The sequence below is a fragment of the Microtus ochrogaster genome, linkage group LG2, assembly GCF_000317375.1.
Source record: "Microtus ochrogaster isolate Prairie Vole_2 linkage group LG2, MicOch1.0, whole genome shotgun sequence".
Lineage (NCBI taxonomy): Eukaryota > Metazoa > Chordata > Mammalia > Rodentia > Cricetidae > Microtus > Microtus ochrogaster.
Window position 1 is genome coordinate 21,204,414 of NC_022028.1, and position 23,811 is coordinate 21,228,224.

The window sequence follows — 23,811 nt, forward strand, 5'->3', positions numbered from 1 at the left end:
TGAGCTGAGATGGTCTTTCACTTGACTGTCAATATTTTATTTGTGCTCATATATGAATGAATATAAATTTCTAAATACACACATGGACTTGTAGATACATGTACACTTACGTGTGTGTGCGCACATGACTGCATATGTGTGTAGTTGCTTTAGGTAAGAGTAAGCTGTAGCTCTTCTTTGGTATATGTTGTTGTTAGACATTTAGAAAATTTTTTTCTGAAGTAGATTCTTCCCTCTATATTAGTCTAGGTTGGCCTCAAACTAGTGATTCTTCTGCTAAGCATCACCACACCCAGCATTTGTAGGGTTATCCTCAGTTACTTTGTGTGTCGGGATGGGGGTATGCATGTATATATGCGATTGCACATTTGTGTGTGGAGACCAGAAGACAACCTCCCGTGTTATTCCTCAGGCACTGTCCACCTTGATTTTGAGATGGAGTCTCGAACTCATCAGATAGGCTAGTCTAGCTGGCCAGAACTCCCTAGGGATCCACTTGTCTTTATATCCCCAGTGCTGAGATCATAAATGTGTGCCACCATGCTGTGCACATGTGTTTGTGTTCTTGTCATCATGCAGTGTGTGCATGTGCACACACAGTATGCAGGAGCGCTCACACATATGTGGAGGCCAGAGCAGGGCATTAGTAGCTTCACTTTATTGACTACAGGGTCTCTCACGGAGCAGATGTTCACAGTTTAGTCCTAAGTTGGCTAACCAGCAAACCCTCAGGATCTGCCTGTCCCCGCCGCTCAGTACTGTTACATGGTGCTAGGGGGTCAGACTCTGGTCCTAAGGCTTACAGAGTAAATGTTCTCGCCACTGAGCCTCATACCTGGCCTTTTAACGTGAGTTCTAGGGATGGGACTCACAATCTCATGCAAGACAAGTCCTTTACTGACTAAGCCACCTGCGCGGCCCAGTTCTGACTTCATTTTTGAGATTATAGGGCAGTCTGTGATCTTACATCTAGACACTTTCTACAACATATTTGACAAATGGTTTCTCTCTTTGTCTTGCATGTCCTGGCACCTCTGCCTCAATGGGTGATGGGTGAGAACAGGCAAGTGCGTTTCAGCTGCTTCTCCTTCCTCTCATGCTGGGCTGGGCTGAGCCTGCCCGGGTCACTCCTCCTGCTAGCTGCCATGTTGTGAACCTCAGGAGATGCGGTGTCTACGTTTCACAAGGAAGAAACAAGTCAGGGGTGTTCCGTGGGGACCTTGTTCCAGCCACACGGCTACTCAATATCAGAGCCCTTGGCAAGTGGGAGACCTGAATTCCAGTGTTGGCTATGGCACACCTGGTTCCTGCCGGGTGCCTTGAGTAGACTCAGTGATAGCGCACATGTGACCCGTGACGTCCCTTGTCTCTGGGAGCCTCAGTTTACCAATCCGGGGGAGGGGGGCTCTAATATTGACCAGGAGCAGAGCCAGCAAGCACCTGTGGAGAAGCTGAAGTAGCCAGGCAGGTGGGGGAGGGTTCCTGACACTAGAACAACCTGTAGTCCTCGGAACCCAGGTCATTACAGGTGACAGCTTTCCCATTGTGTCCAGCAAAGGTGTCAGCTCCTTCCCTTGTGAACGAAGCTGGGTCAGCAGGGCCACAGGCTGACCAACAGCTGGCTAGTTTGGTCACACAGTAGTTCTCTGTGGACCGGCTGTCAAGGTTCTGATCTCCGGGGTGGGTGGAGGTATGGGGTGGAGGCGGTGGCCTCCTTTTGAGAGGACTGTTTGCGGGGGCTCTGAGAGAACTACTGGTAGGGTGTTGCTTAGCATTGTGGGAAAGAGCCAGCCACCATCTTTAAGTTCAGCAAGGTGAGCCTGGAGGGTGGACCCCCCCACCTCCAAAAGTAAAGACACAAAGTAGCCTTCCAGCTTTGAACATAGTATCTGTGGTGCACCTGTGAATCAGAGGACACCTTTCTGTTAGATGTTACGCATTGCTGTGTTTCTTTGGTTATAAAAAAGATTGGAAAACTATGAGGAAAGCAAAGAAAAATCTACCCAGAACACTAGACAAAGGCCCCAGCGTAAGCTGTGCCCTCACGGCTGCCTTGTGGTCTCTAGGAACAGCGTGTCATTGACTCTGGCTCGTAGGCCCTGTGCACTTCCAGTCCTGGCAGGGATGGTTTCCATCAAGGTGGGGCATACTGCATGGTGGTTTTTTGTGCTTATGACTGTGTGTAGCATACGTGCCTGGCACAGATAACCAGAGGTGGGTGCTACCTGGTTAGTGGCAGAAGCAGGTAGAGACTGGCTATGGGAGGGTGGGTGCCCCAGCATTCGTACTGCACACATTGGCAGAGCCCAGCGATACCCTCCTTCCAGGCCTCTATTTCTCCTCTCTGGCCTGGTACTCATGGTGGAGGAGGAGGGTAGAAGCCAGTTCCAGACGGTGGGGATGTGAGGAGGTCTGGAGTTCTGACCACCTGCGCCCACAGGAGCAAGGAGGCTGGAAGAGTTGAGTTGCCCTTGCTCCCCTGGTCCCCAGATCTGGAGCAGGTCCATGCCACCTCCTCCCTGCACACACCCAGCAGAGGAGCACTGTCTGTCCCCTTCTCTTGACCCCAGAGTGGGAGTGCATTCATGGGTTCAGGCAGAAGTGACGTCTTGCCTGCCCAGCAGTAAAGCCAGAGAGTACCAGGCAGGTGGGCGTGAAATATGAATGAGTTACAACAGGCAACCCCTTCTCCCCTCTTCCCTGGCACGCGGCCCCCAGGCAGCCTCTCCTCTCACTGGAGCCCTGCCTAGATGACTCAGATGGATGCCAAGACAAGGCCCTCCCTGTATGCAGAAGGCTCCAAGTAGATCACTGCTTAGGATGTCTGCAGAAAAATCCTGCAGCCAAACTGGCAGGGCACAATGAGAACCCTAAATCCAGTCACTTGTCTCCTCTTTTCTAGAGAGCTGATAGCTTATAGGCCTGGTTCAGTGGGCTGTGCTGCTTGAAGGCATTGAAAGGGCCTCCTCCTATAGCCCCTCCCTGGGTGGGGCTTACACAGAGCCTCCCCTGAGTCCCTACTAGCCATACTGACCCAGCCTCCAGCCTCCTTAAAACCATCCTGGGCCTCGTCTCCTAGCCCCGCCCAGTTCCCTAGGTTGCCCTGTAGTTGCCATGGGTGTCATCACGCAGGGTTGGCACTGGAACAGGTAACTAGGAAATATATCAAGGAGAAGGGGCCTCACCTGTGCCTTGGCTTGCCCAGTCAGCACACAAGCTGCGCCAGGAGGCCACCCTGAGCTTGCTGGGCCTTGTCTGGTCTTCATGGGATCTGCATGGCTTAGGTACTTTGAAATAGCTTGAACTTCTCCCAGAGTAGGCCACTACTTCTGGTAAGTTGCCTGCCTTACTCTAGAGAGAAGAGAGACTTTGGGGGACCCTCATGCTGTCCCCCAGATACCCGCACAATAGCTCAGTTTCTCTGTGGGTGCAGCTCTTTGGCAGGAAGGCCTCTTGGTGAAGCAGCCAACCTCATTTATAAAATGAGCAAAGATTTTTTACACTCCCACTGAGCCACTGGGTGTTGCCAGCAGAAGGGCAACCATCAAGATCCCACAGCTAACCGAGGAACACTGCACTTTCTCAGTGTTTTTTTTTTTTTTAAAGTTTGATATTTTGAAACAAGAATGAGAGACTCCATTTTGCTCATGACAGGGCCCTCTCCCTTCGTGCATCCAGGAGATGTTCCATGAATCCCATGAAGTAGGAGAGGGATCAACAAACCAGAGCTGAGAGGGTAATGCTCCCTGAGGCTGGGTGAAGCCTCATGCCCCTGGACTCAGCCACACCCGTGCTTCACAGGGTAGACTTAGCTAGCTGGCCAGTGAGCTTCGACAGCTCGGATGTCTCCACCTCCCAGCTTTGTCCATGGGTTCTGGGGATTGAACTCATCCCCCACTCCCACCCCCATCCCAGTATAGTGTTCTTTAATAGATAGCATTCCATCAAGTCTTTGTGGGCTTAGAAGTATGTATCTTCTGTCAGTCTGTTTAACAAATGTAAGTGCTGAGACCTGGGGACTAAGTGTCCCATTTCGTCCTCTTCTCCCCAACCCAAGCCATGTAGGACAACAGCTAGCCAAGTGAGGTCCTTCCTGTTAGTTTAGCCCTGGGACATCTTGTTCTGCTGCCCAGGCCAGAAGTACGGGGATTGGGGCGGGGTGAAGGTAAACAGTCTTGAGTGCTAGAGCAGGAATGAGTACGCATACCCCCGTACCCCCATACCCCCATACTCCCCAATTCACCCTGCAGAGAGAGGCCAGCCAGTGCCCATCAGGCCAGGGCGACTGCCGTGGACAGGATTTGTTAGTTCCTTTCCTCGTTGCTGCAACAAAATACTTGACAAAAACTATCTGTGGCCTCCAACAAGGCCACACCTCCTACTAGCGCCACTCCCTTTGGAATTATGGGAACTAAGTACATTCAGACTACCACACAATGACAGAGAAATAGACTTGTCAGGCCAGCTAGCTTCATAGCAGAGAATGATAAGATTAAAGCAACTTCAGGAAGGAGGTTGCTTTGGTTCCCTTGACTCCAGCATGGCAAGGAGGACAAGTGGCAGGAACACGAGGCAGGCAGCTGGTCACATTGCAGCTGCAGAGAGATAAGGGCTGGTGTTCATCGCCCGTCCTCCTTTCGTTCAGTCTGCTGCAGCCCTCAGGATGCCTCTGCCCCCGTGTACGGCAAGTCTTCTCACCTCAGCCCAGTCTAGGAGATGCTTCACTGTCACGGCTGCCGGCCTGTCTCTTTGGTGACTCTGCAACCCACCAAGCTGACTTTCTTAAGCATCATACCTGAGGTGGGCAGAGGTGAGGCAGGTTGATGTGGAGGGGCTCTGCTGGTTTACAGGTCTGCAGTGTCTGGTTATATAGTCCCTCAGCCTGGTAGTCACTCTCCACAGGCTGACTGACCCTCCCCTACATCCTACACACACACACAAACCAGGAAAAAAAAAAAACACCCATGCTTCACCTGGACATCCTTTTCTTCTGACAACTTCCACCAGCCAGGATCTGACCTCTGGTCCAAAGAGAGCACAGGACAGGCAGCACACTGGGTGCTAAGGCAGCATCATCCTCTACCCAGCCTACCACCCATAAGCCTACCTGGTAAGCAGCTCGGTTATGATTCCAGCTGAGGGGAGGACTCAGCACAGAGGTGCTTGGCACAGGAGAAGGCAGATCTATGTGTTGTGGTCTTGTTGGGCCCCACTGGGTCTGCAGACCAAGGGCAGGCTGGAGAAGTCACCTTAGGTCTGTCTTGGTCTTCCTGCCCTCTACACCATGGTCAAGGGCAATGGGGATGGACACTCATCAAATAAACAGGCCAAGGGCTACAGTAAAGAGGGATGGAGCCCCAGATAACTTTGGGTCACATATTACCCTGGCTCCAGGAAACAGGGTTAGCCTCACCCCAGAACCTGTCACAAGTTCACAGCAAAACTTCCAAGATCACAGCTGCTGCAAGTAATGTGTAACATTAAAGGAGAGAGAGAGCTGGAGATAGCTCATTGTGTAAAATCTTACCATGTAAGCATGAGGTCCTGAGTCTTAGTCCCCACAAAAGCCAGACGTGTAGCGTGAACATCTGTGATCCTGGCGTTCTGTCTCAGGCTTCCTATTGCTGTGAAGAGACACATGACCCTGGCGGGAAGCATGGTGGCATGCTGGAGGAGTAGCCCAGAGTCCTCCATCCTGCAGGCAGCAGGATGTCAGCTGAGACACTGGGTGGAATCCTGAGCAGAGGAAACCTCAAATCCCACCCCACAATGACACACTTTGTCCAACAAGACCACACCCACTCCAACAAAGCCACGCCTCCTAATAGTGCCTCTTCTTTTGGGATTATGGAGGCCACTTACATTCAAACTGCCCACATCACACACTCTGGCAAAGAAATAGAGATGGCAGACCAGCTAGCTTGACGTACATATCAGAGAATGATAAGAAAGACAGAATTAAAGGCAAGAACCTATACCTGAGGTTGTCCTCTGACCCCCACATATGTGTTATGGCATGCATACATGGGCACACTCCTGTATACACACAAGAGAGAGAAGCATAGAAAACTAGTTCTCTCTAAAGGCGCTGCACTGACCCCAGCCTCGGCAGCCTGCGTGCCTAGGTAGGACCTTTGACAGACTACCCCCCTATGCTGCATGGTAGCCATACAGTGCCTACCACACACATCTGTGTGTGAAGACAGTGGGCGCCCAGTTCAGACGAGCATCCTCGGCCGTCTGGAGCCTGTGTCCTCAGGAGAGGGGCCCAGGTGCTGAGGCTGCCAAGTGGACTGACCGGAGCAAGCAGTGGGTACTCTGTCGGTGCATGTCTTGGGGGATGCTGTGTCTCCTGGAGACCAGAGATGGGTTTGCTGATGCAAATGATCTAAGGCCCAGGGCAAGAGCCCACTTAGCCAGAGCAGCAATGGCCAGAAGGGCTGTACTTAAATTTGCTGGACTGAGAGAAGGGTCTAGCCTTGCTGTCCACTTAACATCCTGGAAAGTCACAGCCTCTCAGGACTCTGAGTTAAAGGAGAAGGTATAGGCACTGACATATATCCAGGCCTTAAAAAGAAGAGGAGAGCGCAGTGCACAGGCTGGGTGAGCACCTGTGGTATGCAAGATGTGATGGCAGAGACCTAGTGCCAAGTGTGACTGGGACAGATGGGTAGCCCTGGAGATGGAGGTTGAGGATCAGTGTTGGTGGCCCTGGGCACAGGGCCCAAAGCATGCCAGAGCCATGGACCCCTGAATCCTCGGAACACCCAACTGCAGGCATAGCCATAGAAATCTGGAAGAAGGCCCAGGACAAGCAGCCTGCCTCTTGGCAGTGAGGCCAAGGTTGAGCAGGAAGGATGGCTATGGACCTGGCTGAGAGAGACAAGTGGACTCAGAATGAGGTTGCAAGGCTGTCTCGGGGGCGGGGATGGGGCAGATCCCTGCCCATGTCCAGCTTTATTCAGGCCAGGTTTTCTGTAAGTAAGGAGCCTCCCTGGCCTGCCTATTATCAGCCTAGAAAGAGAAGTTCTTGCCCACAGGGTCTGTTTTTGCCCTTTCCATATGTAAGTTTCCTGCAACCCTAGGAGGAACATCTGCAGTAGACCTTGCCTCTGAGTGAGCCTGGGGAGCAGCCTAGGGATCCCAAGACTTTATCAAGAAGGATGAAGGCCTCGGCACAGACATTATCCTCTGCACCCCAGCATAGATGCAGCCTGCTGGCTGATCACAGGAGTAAAGCCCAGAAGGTCCCACTGGCAGCCCTTGTACAGTATTGCGTGTGAATGTGGCCCCTGAAAGCCACTACTTCACTCTAGAGGCCTGGGCCAGGGGAGGGGGGACTTGTGCTTCTGAGCTTAGAGCAAAGCTTCCAGTGGTGTCATTGCACAGTAACCCACCAGGACCCATATCTGGGGTTATCTGTGACTGCTCTGTCACTGTAGGGACTGCCCGGTAGAGATGCAGAGGCATAGTGCTGCTGAACTTAAGGGTCAGAGAAACACCAGGGCCTTTCCCCTCCAGGCCCGAGCTGTTAGGGTGCCAATGGCAGGCCTGCAGTTGCCCACGCCACCAACAGATGCCAGTGTATCTGACAGCCCTGATCGCGGTCACCAAGAGGCACCAGGACATTCTTAGCTTTGCCCCATGACTGTGTAAGAGGCAGCTGGGAGGACCGTGTCCCCATTTTATAGGCAAAAAATGTGGGCCCAGAAGGTGCCCTGCCCAGGATCTGAAAGCTCAAGGCTTGGAGTCATGCCCTGGGTTTAAAAATAATAGCTAGGTTTTCATACACACACACACACACACACACACACACACACACACACACACACACACACACACACAAAATCAGGAGTTCCCCTCTCTATGTTTGAAATGCCCCTGGACACCGAGACTGTTGGGCTGGGGCCTTTGTGTTCACACACCTGCCTGCCTTGCTGAGCAGTGGCTGCTGCATTCTGGGATGACTCAGGCCTCCTCCCTGGATTTGTGGTCCCTGCCTGGCAGCTAGACTTAGGGGCAGGACAGTGTCAGTGAGTGGGTTTCATAGCAGCCCTTTCCCCCATCCTCCCCACTCTATCTGCCTTTCCAGGGACACAGGGCACTGGGAGGGTCAACACCGCCCCCCTGTGTCCATGTCTCCCAAACATCTAGCCTCTTCTCTTCCTAGCAGAGACGCTGTTAGGACTCCTGTCCTCAGCTTGGACTCTACAGTGAGAAGGATGTGTGATGGGGGTTGGAGGGACCTGTCCAAGAATCCACACATGGCCAGAAGTGACTAGGGTGTGTGCCCTGGCCCCTAGGACAGTGCCAGTTTCTGTATCTCACTGGGATGCTGCATTTTCCTTGCGAAGCTGACGTAAACGTGGCCCTCTCTGGCTTACAGCTAACGGACCTTAGCAGAACTGACCTGTGATGGATTTGTTTGTTGCTCGGAGTTGAGTTACAAGCACTGCCACCTGGGCTGTGATGTGGACAGCTGTCAGCGAGTTGTCCAGGCGCTCATTCCAGGCGGGCACATTTAGCTGGCCTCTGGGTCACTAACGTAATTATGTTATTATTGCTGCAACTCTGATACCCCGGGCCCTGTAGCCCAGCATCCAGCTTACCCTCACATTGTGTAAGGTCCTCAGTGTGTCGGCCCTGAGGAAATACACCAGGTTCGGCCCTGAGGAAATAAATACACCAAGTTCAGAGACCCAAACAGGGTAAAAGTTTATGTCCCTCCCTTTAAAAGGATACAGACCCAGGCTGGCACAGTAAGAGTACAGCTGTGGGAACACCAGAGACCCAGGCTCTTCCTCTGTCTGGAATGGAGCTTCTGCTTAGGGTCCAGGGTGCCTGCAGACACTTGGAGTCACAGCTACACTCCAGCCAGCAGGAAGAAAAGAAGACAAGGAAGAGTGTCTCTGGGGACATCCTGATGGCCAGGCTTAGTCACATAGCCATACTGAGTTACAAATACCTCCTGAGCCGGGCGATGGTGGCGCACGCCTTTAATCCCAGCACTTGGGAGGCAGAGGCAGGTGGATCTCTGTGAGTTCGAGACCAGCCTGGTCTACAGAGCTAGTTCCAGGACAGGCTCCAAAGCCACAGAGAAACCCTGTCTCGAAAAACCAAAAAAAAAAAAAAAAACAAACAAATACTTCCTGAGCTGCTTCCTCCGCAGTTGCTGTCATCTTGAGCATCCACACAAGCGAAGCTCTTTAGATCTGCGTTGCCTTTTTTGCTATCTATAAGAATTCAGCTTAGGCTGGGGCTGTTGAAGTGTCCGTGTGATTTATGTTGGACTAGCCACTCACATCCCTGGGTATTCCTTTCCCGTTTCTCCAGCTGGCTGCATCAGAAGATTGCATAGGTCACCAAAGAGGCCCATCTAGGGCTCAGCCGCCCTCATCCTCGCCCAGGATAGGATTCCATTCTGTGTTCCCCACGAGCTGGTAGCTGTGGGCACTAGCTGCTCTGGGTGTCTCGAGGGCCAAGTGGGTTCAAGAGAGGGATCAGTAGAACAGCCTTCCTAAGAAGGCTGTGAGCAGGGTCTGCCTGCTCCTGTGTCTGCACCTGACCCCTGACATCATGAACCCTGGGCCTGAACCAAGGTATTTTTGGAAGCAGACTCGGTGACTCAACAGAAATCACCCCTGCTTTTCTTTAGGTATTAGCAGAGGGGTGGCCTTAGACCAGCATTTTCTGTGCTGCATTTGGAGAGAAAAACATACATACCCCTCCCCGGCTGCTAACAGCAGCTCAGACGATGGGCTGGGGGGGGGGGGTTCCACAGGTACCAAGTAGGCTAGTTGGCCCTGCATACAGGGTCAGGGGCAAGGTGATGAGGGGCAAGCCCCTGGGAACCTGTTTGCTTGCTAGGCACCCTCTTGTGTCTCCATGATCTGGGCCATCCACTTGATCCTTTACCCCTCAGCCTGCAGCTGTGCCCTCTGGGAGGGGAGGCCACACAGTCTTACATTCTCAAGAAGCCTTGCCCACAGGCATTCTGTTCCTGGAAAAAGGAGAAGGCAGCCAACCCCACATGGCCTCTGCCCCACGGTGGGACTTGAAGCCAAAATCACACTTCATTTTTCTAAAGTCCTAGCAGGAACCCAGGAGCGGGGACACACAAAGCCACTGTGGGGTAGGAAGCAGCTGGCACCTGGGGAGCCAGTGGCAGGATGCTAGCCAAGGTACTCTGTGTCAGGGACTCCCCAGCTTTGGCAACCTCCACAGTGTTCTCTTCCCTATCAGGGACCTAGGGCAAGGTCTGCTTGTCTCTCACAAAGAGGCACTGTCCAGCTCTCTGACGCCCCATGAGCCTGGGGTGGTGACAGTAGTCAGAACAGGTCTGGGGAAGGAGACCCCTTCCCCAGTGTCCTGAGTATATGGGACCTTTTGAACTTGAGTCAGGTGTCTTAAAGGTTATTAATTATTAATCTATTTGTGTATGTGTGTGTGCCACTGTGAGCTGTGCATATGTGTGTGCCTCTGTGAGCTGTCCATATATGTGTGTGTGCCTGTGAGCTGTGTATACGTGTGTGTGCTTCTGTGAGCTATGCATATATGTGTGTGTGCCTCTGTAAGCTATGCATATATATGTCTGTGTGTGTGCCTCTGTGAGCTATGTACACCACATGCAGGCAGGAGCCTCCAGAGGCCAGAAGAGGAAGTCAGATCCCCTGGAACTGAAGTTGCAGGTGGTTCTGAGCTGCCCGGTGGGTGCTGTGAACCAAACCTAGATTCTCTGCAAGACTGGACACTCAACTGCTGAGAGAGAGAGATGGAGGGAGAGAGAGAGATTGATTTCTCATGTTCATATGTGTATGGGTACACATGTATACTGCATGTAGAAGCCAGAAGTCAAGCTCAGGTATGATTCTTAAGGTGTTGTCCACCTTGGGTTTTTTAGACAGGGGGATGGGGTCTCTCACTGGAGTGGAACTCACCAAGCAGACTAGACTGGCTGTCCATCACACCTCAGAGGTTTACCTGTTTCTGTATCCCTGGCTCTGGGCCCCAGCCTTTTTAACATAACATACATGTTGGGAAGTGCATGCAGGCACGCCACAGTGCACCGTGGACGTCAGTGGACCATTGCGAGAGTCGGTTCTCTCCTTCCGCCATGTGGGTTCTGGGGATCAAGCCCAGGAGGTCAGGTTTGGCAGAAGTGTGTGTACTCACTGAGCCCTCATGGCAGCCTGCATGCCAGGCTTTCTATATGATTTCTAGGGATCACACTCAAGGCCTCTGCTTGCATGCCAAGCAGTTTTCTGACTGGCCCAAGCTGTGTTCTCACAAAGGACAAAGGAAGGCAGATCTTGTAATGCCTTTTCTCTCTGAGGCCTTTGCTCTCCAACACCTCATCCTGCAATTGTGACATTGACTCGGCTGTTTACTTACAGGTTGAGGATCTTCTATCCAAATGCCTGGGATATTGAATTTTGTGGGAGATCTTTTTCTGATTTTATTAATAAATAAATGATAACATTAATGAAGTATGTTGGCCATGGGTCCGAGGGCAAATATTACCCTCTGTGTACATGTAATACGGAGGTAATTGAATGCTGTATTTTTAACATTGAGTCAGATGTGTGGTGTCATGTCAATACTGTTTCAGACTTTGAAGCATGCCCGGTCTTCAGATTTGGGGTGTTCAGTCTCTAATGCATAATGACAAACAACACAGAAATAAAAAGAAACCGGGAACAGGGAGGGGCTGAAAACATCTAGGAGCTAGAGGGTGGAGAGGAGCAATGTGAAACACCGTCTTCTGAACGTGGCGTGGTCCCTGCACCATGAACTCAGCTCAAGCCTGCGCTCCCGACATTCCAGCATGGGTGGGAGGGCCATGAAGCCTCCCCCCGCCCCGCTCTGATGAACCTGTTTTGGGAGGGGGTCATATTCCTCATGGTGTAGCCACTGGTCTCGGTGGGCCACACCCTTACTCATACAAGCCACCCCTCCCGATTAAACTAATTGTGCTTGTGCCTAGTAGGTCACAGAAAAATGCGTGGAAACAGTGGGAGGAAGTGGGAAGAAGAAATTCAGGGATTAGAGAGGAATGAAGATGGCAAAATGTGTTATATACATGATGAAATTGTCAAAAGATAATTGTTTTTTAAAGAAGCCAGTGAGGCGTCATACGCCTTTAATTCTAGCACTGCAGAGAATGTGGGGCCAACCAGGACTATATAGTAGATAGACCCCATCTATCTGGGCATGGTTGCTTGTCTGTGATCTAAGCATTTAGGAGGCTAGGGTGGGAGGACCACCATGAATCTGAAGCCACCCAGAAGCTACAGTGTGAGACCCTGTTTCAAAAAGTAAAATAAATTGGGAGGGAGGAAGGAAAAAGAAGAGTGTAATTATCAGACTTACCAGATTGTACTGACCTGTAAAGTTACCTAAGTTTGAAGATTTTTGTAATAAACTATTAGGGAAAAATCCCTTACCTCACTAAGACCCCCTTGCTCGGCTTTGTAGAGCTGTTCAAGGCCATCCTTATCTATAGATGAGAGGAGCAGGATTGTACTAACTAGAGGAGTTACAGGATAGGGAGGGCAGTCTATTGAGGGAGGAGCTTATGACTACTGAACTGGTTAGGTTAGTAGTTCTGGGATTTATATGTAAATAAGGCATGAAGGCGAGTGCCTGCCATCTCTGCATTGAAATCTGAGTCAAGATTTCATTCAGTATTCATTCAGAAATGTAAAAATAGTGGGTTTTCCCGAAGCTGTTACCCAATTTACTCCCCCTTTCTCCGGTTTCTCGCAGCTTCGTCTACCTCTTGTAAGTAGATTTAGGACACGTTGGGGCTGTTGTTTCTTGGGTTGTCAGCAGAGGACTTTGCTCTGGCAAGGTCGGCCCCCTGCCTCTGAGACCAGTCCCCAGTCATTTATAAGTATTGTGAGAGTCACCTGAACTCATTTGGGATCGGATCCTGGTTTGCTCTGTCCCCTCAGGGCTAACAGGGAAAGTGTCATGTAACTGAGTCTGCCTTTGAAATGATCCCCTTTGGGTTACTTTTCTTTTAAGATTAAGGCAAAGAGAGAACCTTGTTAGTTTTGTGTGAGTGTGAAACTTGTATATGCTTGCTTGTGTGCACAGTGTGTGTGGAAGCCTTACGTAGGCATCAGGGATCCTCATTGATCTCTCGTCTTCATCTGTTAAGACAGTCTCAGTTGAACCCAGAGCTCACGGATTAGCTGATTTAGCTGGCCAGCCTACCTCGGGGATCTCCTTCATCCATCTCTCCAATGCTGGGTAATGGGTGGCCTGACCTATGACTTTTCTTAGTGGATTTTGATGTTCCAAAGTCCTCATACCTGCATGGCAAGGAGTTTATCTACTGAGCCACATCTCCAGCCTCTGGGAACTTTTTATCATGCCCTTTGACCAGGCCTGCTTAGAAAATATGTTCACTTTCTCTCCTGATTTCTCCTGGTGTCCACTGATTTTTAGTGGGGTAGCTGGGTCCAGAGCAGGGGCCCAGCCCCAAAGGCCTCCTGTGGTTTTGCCTGGGGATTGAAGGGAAGGGAATGTTGACAACAAGCATCCAGTCACTCTCTGGTCTCTCACTGAACCTGGAGCTCACCAGTTTAGGTAGACTAGGCTAACCAGCATTTCTCCCCACCCCAGTGATCTTCCTCTCAGGCCTCCCAGCACTGAGATTACAGGCACAGGCATATGCTGCCACAACCAGTTTTACATCAGTGCCTTCAGATCTGAACTCAGGTCCTCTTATTTGTGCCTACAAGCCATTTCCCCTCGTGTGTGTGTGTGTGTGTGTCTGTGTGTGTATACCAGAGGACACATATAGAGGTCAGAGAACAACTTTACCAACCAAGACATCTTGCCATCCCTCTCCTCTAATTTTTACTTAAGAGGCTCCAAAAACAGTTGCCTTTCTTGCCCTGATGGTACATGATTGGGGGGCCCACTAAACCAGTCTCCATAAAATTAAAAAAATAAAAATAAAAAGCGTTAAAATGACTGTATGTCTCACAAAAAAGATTAACCCAGCCATGATTAGATACTTAAGTAAGCCAGGCATGATGGTGCACAGCGTTAACCCCACCATTTGGTAGAGTCTGAGTCTCCTAAACAAGTTCCAGGCCAGCCAAACCACTTAATAAGACTCTAAGTGGTAATGCCAGGGCCAGTAGGGAACTGCAGTCTGAAGGACCGGAATTATCCCTAGGCAAGAGTCCTCTGAGGCCTGCCTTACCTGTGAGTTTTATCTTCCTGACTGAGCCTCTCTCACCTCTGTCTGATCCCTGCCCACCACACGCATGGTGTGTGTGGGTCTCCAGGTGTTCTCAGCTGCGTGGGTGCTTATGGAGGCCAAGTCAGACACCAGAATGTCTTCCTTTGGGACAGTCCAGCTCACGTTTTGAGATAGGACCTCTCACGGAACTAGTCATCCCTTCAGCTTGACGTCCCGAGCCCTGGGACACACGCCTGTCTCTCTCCCGTCCCCTGTAACCCAAGTGCTGGGGTTATAGATGTATGCTGCCAAGCTTGGCTTCTTAGTGTAGGTGCTAGGGACCCAAGCTTGAATCCTCATGATTGCACAGCAAGTGATGGGTCTCCCGGCCCTCCTACTTTGTCTACAAACTAGGAAGATACTCTGCTCTGGCCTTGCCTCTGATCTTCACCGCAGCAGGCTCTCCTGAAGTTGAAGCCATGTGCCCACAGTCCTCTCAGAGTACTGCCCGAGGCTTGGGGACTGCTGCCTCCCCAGGCTAGAGAACTCTGTACCTAGCTAGCTAGAGACCCAGCCTTGGTCAGAGGTATTGCATGGTCTATACAGAGATAGATATAGCATTGTTATAATCATACCTAAACGACCATTTGAGGGCCGTCTCCCTCATGGTTTTTCTGGAGATGATTTTCCCGATCGCGTTTGGCTGAAGCTGTCTACGCAGGTGTGGGTGGTGGTCACTGTGCAAGGAAGAAGATGCTGCTTCCAGAAAAGAGGAAGTGGCTGGCAGGGTCACACAAGCACAAGTCAGCAGGGTGGGTTTAGCGCTGTTGTCTCAGATCAGGCGGGGTTCCTGTTCTGTGTTCTTATTCTGGTGTCCCCTGGTATTTCCTAAGTAAGCCTGTCAATCATACTAATGTTAAAGCTTGCCATTTCCCTCGTCCCCTTCAATCCCACCAGCCCTCACCCCCACCAGATCTCAGGTGGGACCAGAAAGCTGACGACATGAAGACAAGAGGAGGTGAGGTGAGAGTCCAGTCCTGGACCACCCTTGGCTCCCTACCCCTTGGCCCAGGTTGGCCTCCCCTCTGGTTGACTTGGTACTGAACACACTTTGCAATCAACGATGGTTCCACCCAGCATGGTATGGGCAGGGCTACAAGGGAAGAAAGGAGCCACCTCACATTCTCCTTGTCCCTCACCCTCCTACCTCACCCACTGCCCTAGGCTGTGTTAGCTGCCTAGAATGACCTAGACTAGTGGGAACAGATCAACTTTCCCAGAAGTAGAAGAAGAAAGCGGAACAGAGTCTGGAGATATCAATTGCAACACTTAACTGCAGAGGTGTTGTTTCCAGAGGGCTCCAGGGCACATTAGCACTGCCAGTTACTGCCTGGGGGCCTGGCTGTGGCTGGTTGCAGCTACAGGTATAGGAAGGCCTGCTCCTGAGTGACCACCACATGCCCCATTCTGCTGACTACCATGTGACTTGTCCCTGTGTGGAGTATATATCCAGGGATGTACCCTCGGTCAGTGTGCCGTGGGCACCTTATAGGGTGGGACAGTGGTTCACACTGTGCTCATGAAAGCACAAGTGGTCAGCCACCCTGAGAGAGCACAATTTGTGGGGGAGTCCCTGAGAACAGAACTGCTTCTGTGTACACCCCTAGGGCTCTCTGTGTGACAAAGCCAGCCATCATTTCCTTCAAGGGAGCAAGTGAGGGTGTGTGTGTGTGTGTGTGTGTGTGTGTGTGTGTGTGTGTGTGTGTGTGTGTTGAAGGCCAGATTCAAGGGAGCAAGTGAGGGGTGTGTGTGTGTGTGTTGAAGGCCACATACAAGAGACAGTTTGTGAGCCACCTGATGTGGGTGCTGGGAACTGAATTCAAGTCCTCTGGAATAGCAGTAAATGCTCATAACCACTGAGCCATCTCTCTAGCCCACCCACCACCACCACCCCTTTTTTTGGTTTTTCAAGACAGGTTTCTCTGTGTAACAACTCTGGAGGTCCTGGAACGCTCTCTGTTTTCTGACTGGCTTCGAATTCCTGTTTTCTTTTTAAATAGAGGTTATGTTTATGTGTGGCTGTCCCACTGATGCCAGAGCTACAGATAGTTGTGAGTCAGGACATGGGTGTTGGGAACTGACCAGGTCCTCTGCAAGTACAGCAAGAACTTTTTAACCACTGAGCCGTCTCTGTTGCCCCTGTTTCCTTTTCTTTTTCCTGAAGTGTCTGGGACACATAAGAACTTGTATCATGTCTATGAGAAATAATTCATAGTAGTGAGACTTAAACCCTTGCTGCCCTTAGGGCATCCCATAAGGATGGTGTCTTAGGACCACTGTAAACACCTGGGCCTCCATCCCAGAACACAGTAGCTTGAATTTCCAAGTATACCATATCACTACAGGGAAATCACTTACAATGATTCCAACATAAGCACCTATCACTAAAGACAGTTTCTGCAGTTTCTCTTAAGATTTGTTTTGTTATTTTGTTATTTATTTGTATGCATGTGTCTTGGTATATCTGTGTGCCTGTGGGGGGGGGGGGTAACTAAGAACGCCAGGAAAGGCTCTCTGAACTCTTGGAGTTGTGAGCCACCTCACAGGAGTTTAAGTCCTGAGGACTGAACTTGGGTCCTCTGGAAGAACAGCAAATGCCTTTAACCGCTGATCCATCATCACTCTAACCACAGGACTGACTTTATTTTTGAAAACAATCTGTGGGAAAACCCGGCCTCTGAGGCCAATCTGTACAATAAGCCGGGTGACCGTGCAGATAGGAGGTGTCACACTTTGCAGGACCCTAGAGGGGATGGTGAGACTTTTCAGGGTGCCTGGCTTGCATCTGAAGTCAGAGTGACATGAGCCATGGGATGGGCCATGGCAGATTCTTGGGGTGGGGTGGAGGTGGCACAGGGCTCATCCAGGAAGAAGGCACTCCTGTCGACATGCCATGGCCTGGCCCTGGAGCTATCATCTGTTCAGTACTGATGGGCACCTGACACCAAGGACACAGAAGGCCTGCAAGGGGCAGAGGCCACCCCACAAGAGGGCAACAAGGTATACAGGTCCAGGCACAGGCTGTGTGGGCCTCATTCAGTTCCAGCCTTCGAGATATGCAGCCACCATCTGACCCGCTGAGAGAAACAGTCATTCCCTCCCCACTATGGCTTGTGCAACCCAAGCATCCAGGATGCTTTCCATCCTGGGAGCCTTCCAGGACACAGGACCGTGGAGGACCAGGAGCTACTGCGGGGGCTTCCTCTGCACTCTACAGATAGTAAGGGGCCATCCCTCTTTTGTCAGAATTATCACTCCTGTAACGTTTAGGATGTATGTAGGCACCCACTGGGGACTGGGGCAAGAGGGATCTGAAGGCAGGCACTACAGGGCATCATTCTGCGGCCCCGCTTAGAAGTCACGCTCTTGGCAAGTTCTTTCCCTCATACCTAGGGTTTTCTACTCAGAAATGTATGGTAGGGCTGAGAGCTTGTGCTGCAACTAGAATCGGCAGGTGTCGCTTGCCCAAGGGTCCATGCTGAAGAGCCACAGTGGCTGCAACAGGCACAGCTCTATCCCCTCTTCCTCCCAGGGTACTGATCTCTTCCCCCATTCTCATTATAGGAAGTTCTATTACATCACCCTGCTGCGAGACCCAGTATCCCGCTACCTGAGCGAGTGGCGACACGTCCAGCGCGGAGCCACGTGGAAGACCTCACTGCACATGTGTGACGGGCGCACACCAACCCCAGAGGAGCTGCCGCCCTGCTATGAGGGCACAGACTGGTCAGGCTGCACGCTGCAGGAGTTCATGGATTGCCCCTACAACCTGGCCAACAACCGGCAGGTGCGCATGCTGGCCGACCTCAGCCTGGTGGGCTGCTACAACCTGTCCTTCATCCCCGAGAGCAAGCGAGCCCAGCTGCTGCTGGAGAGTGCCAAGAAGAACCTGCGTGGGATGGCCTTCTTCGGCCTCACAGAGTTCCAGCGCAAGACGCAGTACCTTTTTGAGCGGACGTTCAACCTCAAGTTCATCCGGCCCTTCATGCAGTACAACAGCACGCGGGCGGGCGGAGTGGAGGTGGATGAGGACACTATCCGGCACATCGAGGAGCTCAACGACCTGGACATGCAGCTGTATGACTATGCCAAGGACCTCTTCCAGCAGCGTTACCAGTACAAAAGACAGCTGGAGCGCAGGGAGCAGCGCCTGCGCAATCGCGAGGAGCGCCTCCTGCATCGCTCCAAGGAGGCGCTGCCGCGGGAGGACGCAGAAGAGCCAGGCCGCGTGCCCACCGAGGACTACATGAGCCATATCATCGAGAAGTGGTAGTGGGAGCAAGGGCAGAGAGTGATGGGCAAGATTTAACGGGGAAAGAAATGGGGCCGACAGTTCTGGCTGTTTGTTGGAGAGGGAAGCGTGCTAGTAGTATACTCTAGACCTTGATGGGCAGGTAGGACCTCTGAGGCAGGTGGCCTCCCTGCTCTCCCGGCCCCGTGTCAAACTTAAAACTGATTTTGAGAAAAGACTGTCGAGGGGACATGTCTGTTCAGCCGAGAGTCCCACACCTACTATGCACGCACTGGCCCCACTGACCCAGCCCCTCTAGGAACATATGACTGGTTCCTAATAGTTCATCTGAAGCTCCTTGGCCTCTGGGGACCCTAATAACCCAGAATGGTGGGGAGCCTCTTCCTTGAGAACCCAAGTGTACCTCTGAGGCGTCAGTCCTCAGACCTGGAATCTCCCCTTCTTACCCATCAAGGCTGCCGTCATGGTCGGGGTCGGCTCCAGCTGTTGCAGAGAAGACTCAAGTCTGGCACCTGGCCCCTGCACTGTCCGGGCCGTGATCAAAAGTCACAGTCCATGCTGGCTTTGAGGGAGCCAGGCTCAGGCAGAAAAGGGACATCAAGAGTCATCCCCCCCCCCCACGCACACACACAAATCCCTGTGCTTTATGATCCACTGCCCCCAGCCCTATCACTGGGACATTTATACAACGGCTCCTGTGCCACTGTTGCCACCGTGCCAGCAATTCTTCAGTCCCTTGCATTAAAGCATCCGTTGGCTGGGTGGGATACAGGGCCACGCCAGCCTGAGTTGATACTGGATGGCCAGGATGGGGACTTTCCCTTTCTCTGCTAAGGGTCGAAGGAACAGCTCTGAATGGTCCTTCCTGGGGCCCGTATGTACAACCCTCCCCACCTGGCTCTTCCTGCATCTTTCTGCCAGGCTATTTCCAGCAGCCCCGTGGGCCAGCCAGTGGCCCTACTAGAAGCCATGTTGCATATCTGTTTTTCAGAACTTGCCTAGTGCCGTGTCCCTTGTGTGCTCTAGAGGCCCTGGGGTGCCCCCCCCCATTAAGTGGAGGGGTCATGGCTTTTATAGTCCGTATGCATGCAGACGGGGGTTGCAAGTTGACCCTGAGGCAGGCCAGGGGGCCTACTCCTTGTGTCTGTCTCTCTCAGCACTCAGGCTAAGAAGGGGTGGGTCAGCACAGACAAAAGAGTATGGGCCATATGTAGTCTAGCAATATTTCAGATGTTGGCAGGTATAGCTGCTGCCCAGAGCGATGGCTTAATTTTCACACGCGTGTGGAATAGGGTCTACGCTTAAACACCAGGCTTGGAGTCCATAGGCAGGATAAGTTCTGTTGGGCGCTGTCCAGCCCAGTCCAGGGCCTGCTCATGGTGAATGATCACACTGAGGAGGTGGGTAGCAAGATGAGTTTGGAGGTCAAGGTCACTAGAGCAAATATACTTCTGAGAGGAGCATGGGGCATATTTGGGGAACCCTGAGGTCTTTCACAGGTCACATTGGTTACTGTCAGGAAGTACCCCAGCTCCGCATGGCCCCTCTTCACAACTTCCTGTGTACATGGCTCAAATATAGGATCTGTTCTATACGTATTGGATTATGTTTTAACTTAACACCCTGCCATCCTGACTCACACAGAAGCACGGGTCAGTTCTCTCTGCTGCATTTGAAAACTAGTCCCTCCCATCTCAGGCCAGCGCCAGGCTGAGGAAGCCTCAGTCCCTCGACTGTCCACCCTGCCTAAGGCTCAGGCCACCAACTTTGGGGCTCAGCTTCCTGGTACTCATAGCATCTCAGAACAGGGTGCTTCCCTGTCCCTCCAGCTTCAAGGACTCTGCCTATCCAGGGGCGTCCCTGGGGCTGAGAGGCTGTGCACATGCAGCAAGCCGAGGCGCCCTGCAGCCCAACCACCCCCCCCCTGGAGTGGGAAGCGGGGACCACGGAACTGTCCAGGTGTCACGTCTGAACTGGAACTGTTTGACTTGAACCCGGGAGCTTTAAAGCTTTATTTATTTATAGCTTCTTATTAAAAAATAAAAAGCGTTGGGAAGAAATCTCCCGGTTATCCATACAGACCAATGGATTGATGATGGGAAAGTAGCTGGTTGTCTTCTAATTGTCTGTGTCTAGGTGGAGAATGAACACTAGCCGATGAAATAAACCCTGAAAAGGTCACCGTGTGCTGTGCTCCCGTGTGCTGTGCTCCGTGCTGGACACCCACCCCCCCCCACCCCCGCAAGGCAGCTGCCTGTGTCATAAGAGTTTAGCATGCTGCTTGCATAGGTGCAGGTGGCCCGGCACAAAGTGAGGTGCTGGGTGAGTAGGCACACACACTCAAACCACAAAGGGTAGAAACAGTCACCATTTGTTGCAGCGTGTGGACAGGTGACACCAGGTGAAAAGGGGGCTGTCACCAACAGCAGTGTCAATGCCATCTGCCACGGCCTCCTCTGCTCCGCTTTAACTTGGAAATTTTTCAAATGGCAAAGGGAAAGATGGCTCTCAGGGTGTGGCTCATTGGCGGAGTGTTAGGGAAGCCTAGGTTTGATTGATTCCCAGCACTCTGGAGGTGGAGGCAGGAGAATCAGTTCAAGGGTCATCCTTGGTGACAGTAAGTCCTGTCTCAGTGAAACTAAGCTTCCTCTTCATTATAAGAAACTGGAAATGAATGGAAAAGATTTTGGGGGCTGAAGAGAGAACTCAGTGGTGGAAAGCACTGGCTGTTCTTTGAAAGGACCCGGCTTCAATTCCCAGCACCCACATGGAAATTCACAACTGTCTGTAATTCTAGTTCCAAGGGATCTGACACCCTCACACAGACAGACATACAGGCAAACCATCAATGTACATTTAAAAAAAATTCTTAAAAGATTTCATTTTGAAAGAGCAAGGACTGTTCTTAGAGACCATCAGCTCCATGTGAGTTCCTTACCTGTTGCCAGTAACTTACAAAGGACAAAGGTTTGCCAGGCATGGTGACATTTGTCAGTAATCCCAGCAGAAAGAAAAAGGGATCGCTTTCACTTCTGGCTCACAGATTTGATCCACAGTAGAGGGACTGCTTGTGGTGGCCTTGTTAGCAGAGCCCTTTCTGCCTGAGACAGGTGAGCCAAGCTTGATGCATGTCCCAGCCCTCAGGACATACAGACAGCCTTCAGGAAAGTCACTAGTTCTAAGCCAGCCTGAGCTGCATGGTGAAACCCTGGCTAAAACAACATGAAAGTCTGGGAAGGTAGTTCAGTTGCTAAAGCACTGGCCTTGCAACTGGAAGGACCTGAGTTTAATGTGCAGAACCTACATTGAGACCAACAAAAGCCAGACGCGGTGGTATACTTAACCCCCAGTGCTAAGGAGACAGACACAACCAGCCAGCCAGCCTAGCCTGCGTGCTGAGTTCCAGTCCACTGAGAGACCCTGACTTAAAACAACAAGGTGGATAGCACCTGAGGAATGGCAGCTGGGATTATCTTCTGGGCTCCCCAAACGCACGTGAGCATGCACACAGACCACACACACACACACACACACACGCTCGCGCACAGGTGCAGACAAAATGAAAGAAGCACATGTATGTGTGTCCTCTAATAAAGCCATAGGACTTCATGGGATCACTCTCATGATCTCTAATCCTAATCACTTCCCAAGTGGGCCCACCTCTGAACACCAAAGTCAGAGGGAGTCCCCACCCTTTTTCTCCTTCCCACTGTGGATTAATGCATACATGGAGTCTTAGGGGACATCCCAATTATATCAAAGCCACGGCAAACCCACAGAGTTCAGTGAGGTGATACTTTATCACACTGTTGGCTCAGTGCTCCCTCTTCCATATTCTACACACGCACACTTCCTGAGCTATCTGAAGGTAGGTTGTGGCCATTGAACCCCTCTACCCCTAAACTCTTGCACACACGTCTACTGAGATGTCGTTCTGCTGTAATAACCCTACTGCCATGGCCCCCAGGCATAACCCATATGCAGGGTTGTTATCTACTATATCCTTGTCCCATAAATGTTTTCAGACCCAAACACTACTTCTGCACCTCTCGTGTATGGGTTAACTAGAGCCCACACTCTCTGGTTCTCAACATACTATTGATATTGTGTGTGTGAGTGAAGGTACAGGAATGCCACCGTGCACATGTGAAGATCAGGAAGACCCCAGGTGTTAATCCTCACTTTTCAACTTGTTTGACACAGGTACTTTCTGTTGGTTTTCTCCCTGCCTAAACCAGCAAGCTTTGGGGATTCTCCTGTCTCAGTTTCCCATGTCCTCTTAGAAGTGCTGGGGCTACAGATACTAAGTGTCCAGTCTTTACTTGGATTCTGGGAATATGAACTCGGGTCCTCACACTCACATGGCAAACATTTAGGCACTGAGCCATCTCCCGGCCCCACCATGAATGCTATTGGCTAATATGAACCACTAACCTCTTCAAAGGTGCTCAACCCATCCCCCACCCCCAACCAGTTATTTAACCTTCTTGAACCCAATAGACAGGAGGAGCCTGCTGTTGCTGAGCATCGGTTCTGGCCAGGGACCTGGGGAAACTGAGGCCTCTCCACTGGTTTCCTATAAGGGAAGGCAAAGAGTCACAAGGAACTGCAGCCATCCTGCAAAACCCCCAGGAACTGGTGACCTGGTGGGAGGAACCTTTGTCACTGACTGGGGCCTGTCATCAAGCTTGCTTGTTTATTGTTTGTTTTTGAGACAGGGTTTCTCTGTGTAACAGTACTGGCTGTCCTGAACTTGCTTTGTAGACCAGACAGGCCTCGAACTCCGAGTTCTGCCTCTGCCTCCGATGCTTGGATTAATGGCATGCCCCGCTCAGCCTCAAGATTATTTGTGACCTGAGGACTCCAGCAGCACTTCAGCCCCCAAGCTCTCTGTCCTTGACCTCTGAGCAACAAAAATCTTAAGAGAGTTGGGCTAGGGAGATAGCATAGGTGCCTGCCACCTGAGTGTGAGGACCTGAGTTCTGTTCCCAGAACCCACATAGAATCCAATCCTGGGGGAAAGGAGACAAGAAGCTTCTTGGGCTCACTGCGCAGCTAACCTCTCCCAGTCAAAACCTCCCAGTTAAATGAGAGGTTAAAATAGACGTCCCAACAGCTTGAGTTCAATTCCCAAAACTCTTCGTGGTAGAAAGAAAGAAAGGGCTCACAAAAGCTGTCCACACTCGCACATACTCAGGGTCGGATGATGGACACTCTTGCACACAGACTTAAATTAAAAAAAAAAAACAGTTGTGACAAAAATAATGTGGAAAGCTATCAAGTAATACATTTGTGGTGGTTT

General features: G+C 51.4%; 1 protein-coding gene across 1 annotated transcript in view; it reads left to right on the forward strand.

The window, feature by feature from the left end:
• The window catches only part of Hs6st1 (heparan sulfate 6-O-sulfotransferase 1), a 46,204-nt gene extending 25,514 nt beyond the window's left edge, over nucleotides 1-20,690 (forward strand). The window contains exon 2 of the mRNA XM_005359917.2: nucleotides 17,822-20,690. Coding sequence (XP_005359974.1) covers nucleotides 17,822-18,530 — 709 coding nt within the window. The 3' untranslated portion in view covers nucleotides 18,531-20,690. The remainder of the gene's footprint in view (nucleotides 1-17,821) is intronic.
• The last annotated feature ends 3,121 nt before the right edge of the window (nucleotides 20,691-23,811 follow it).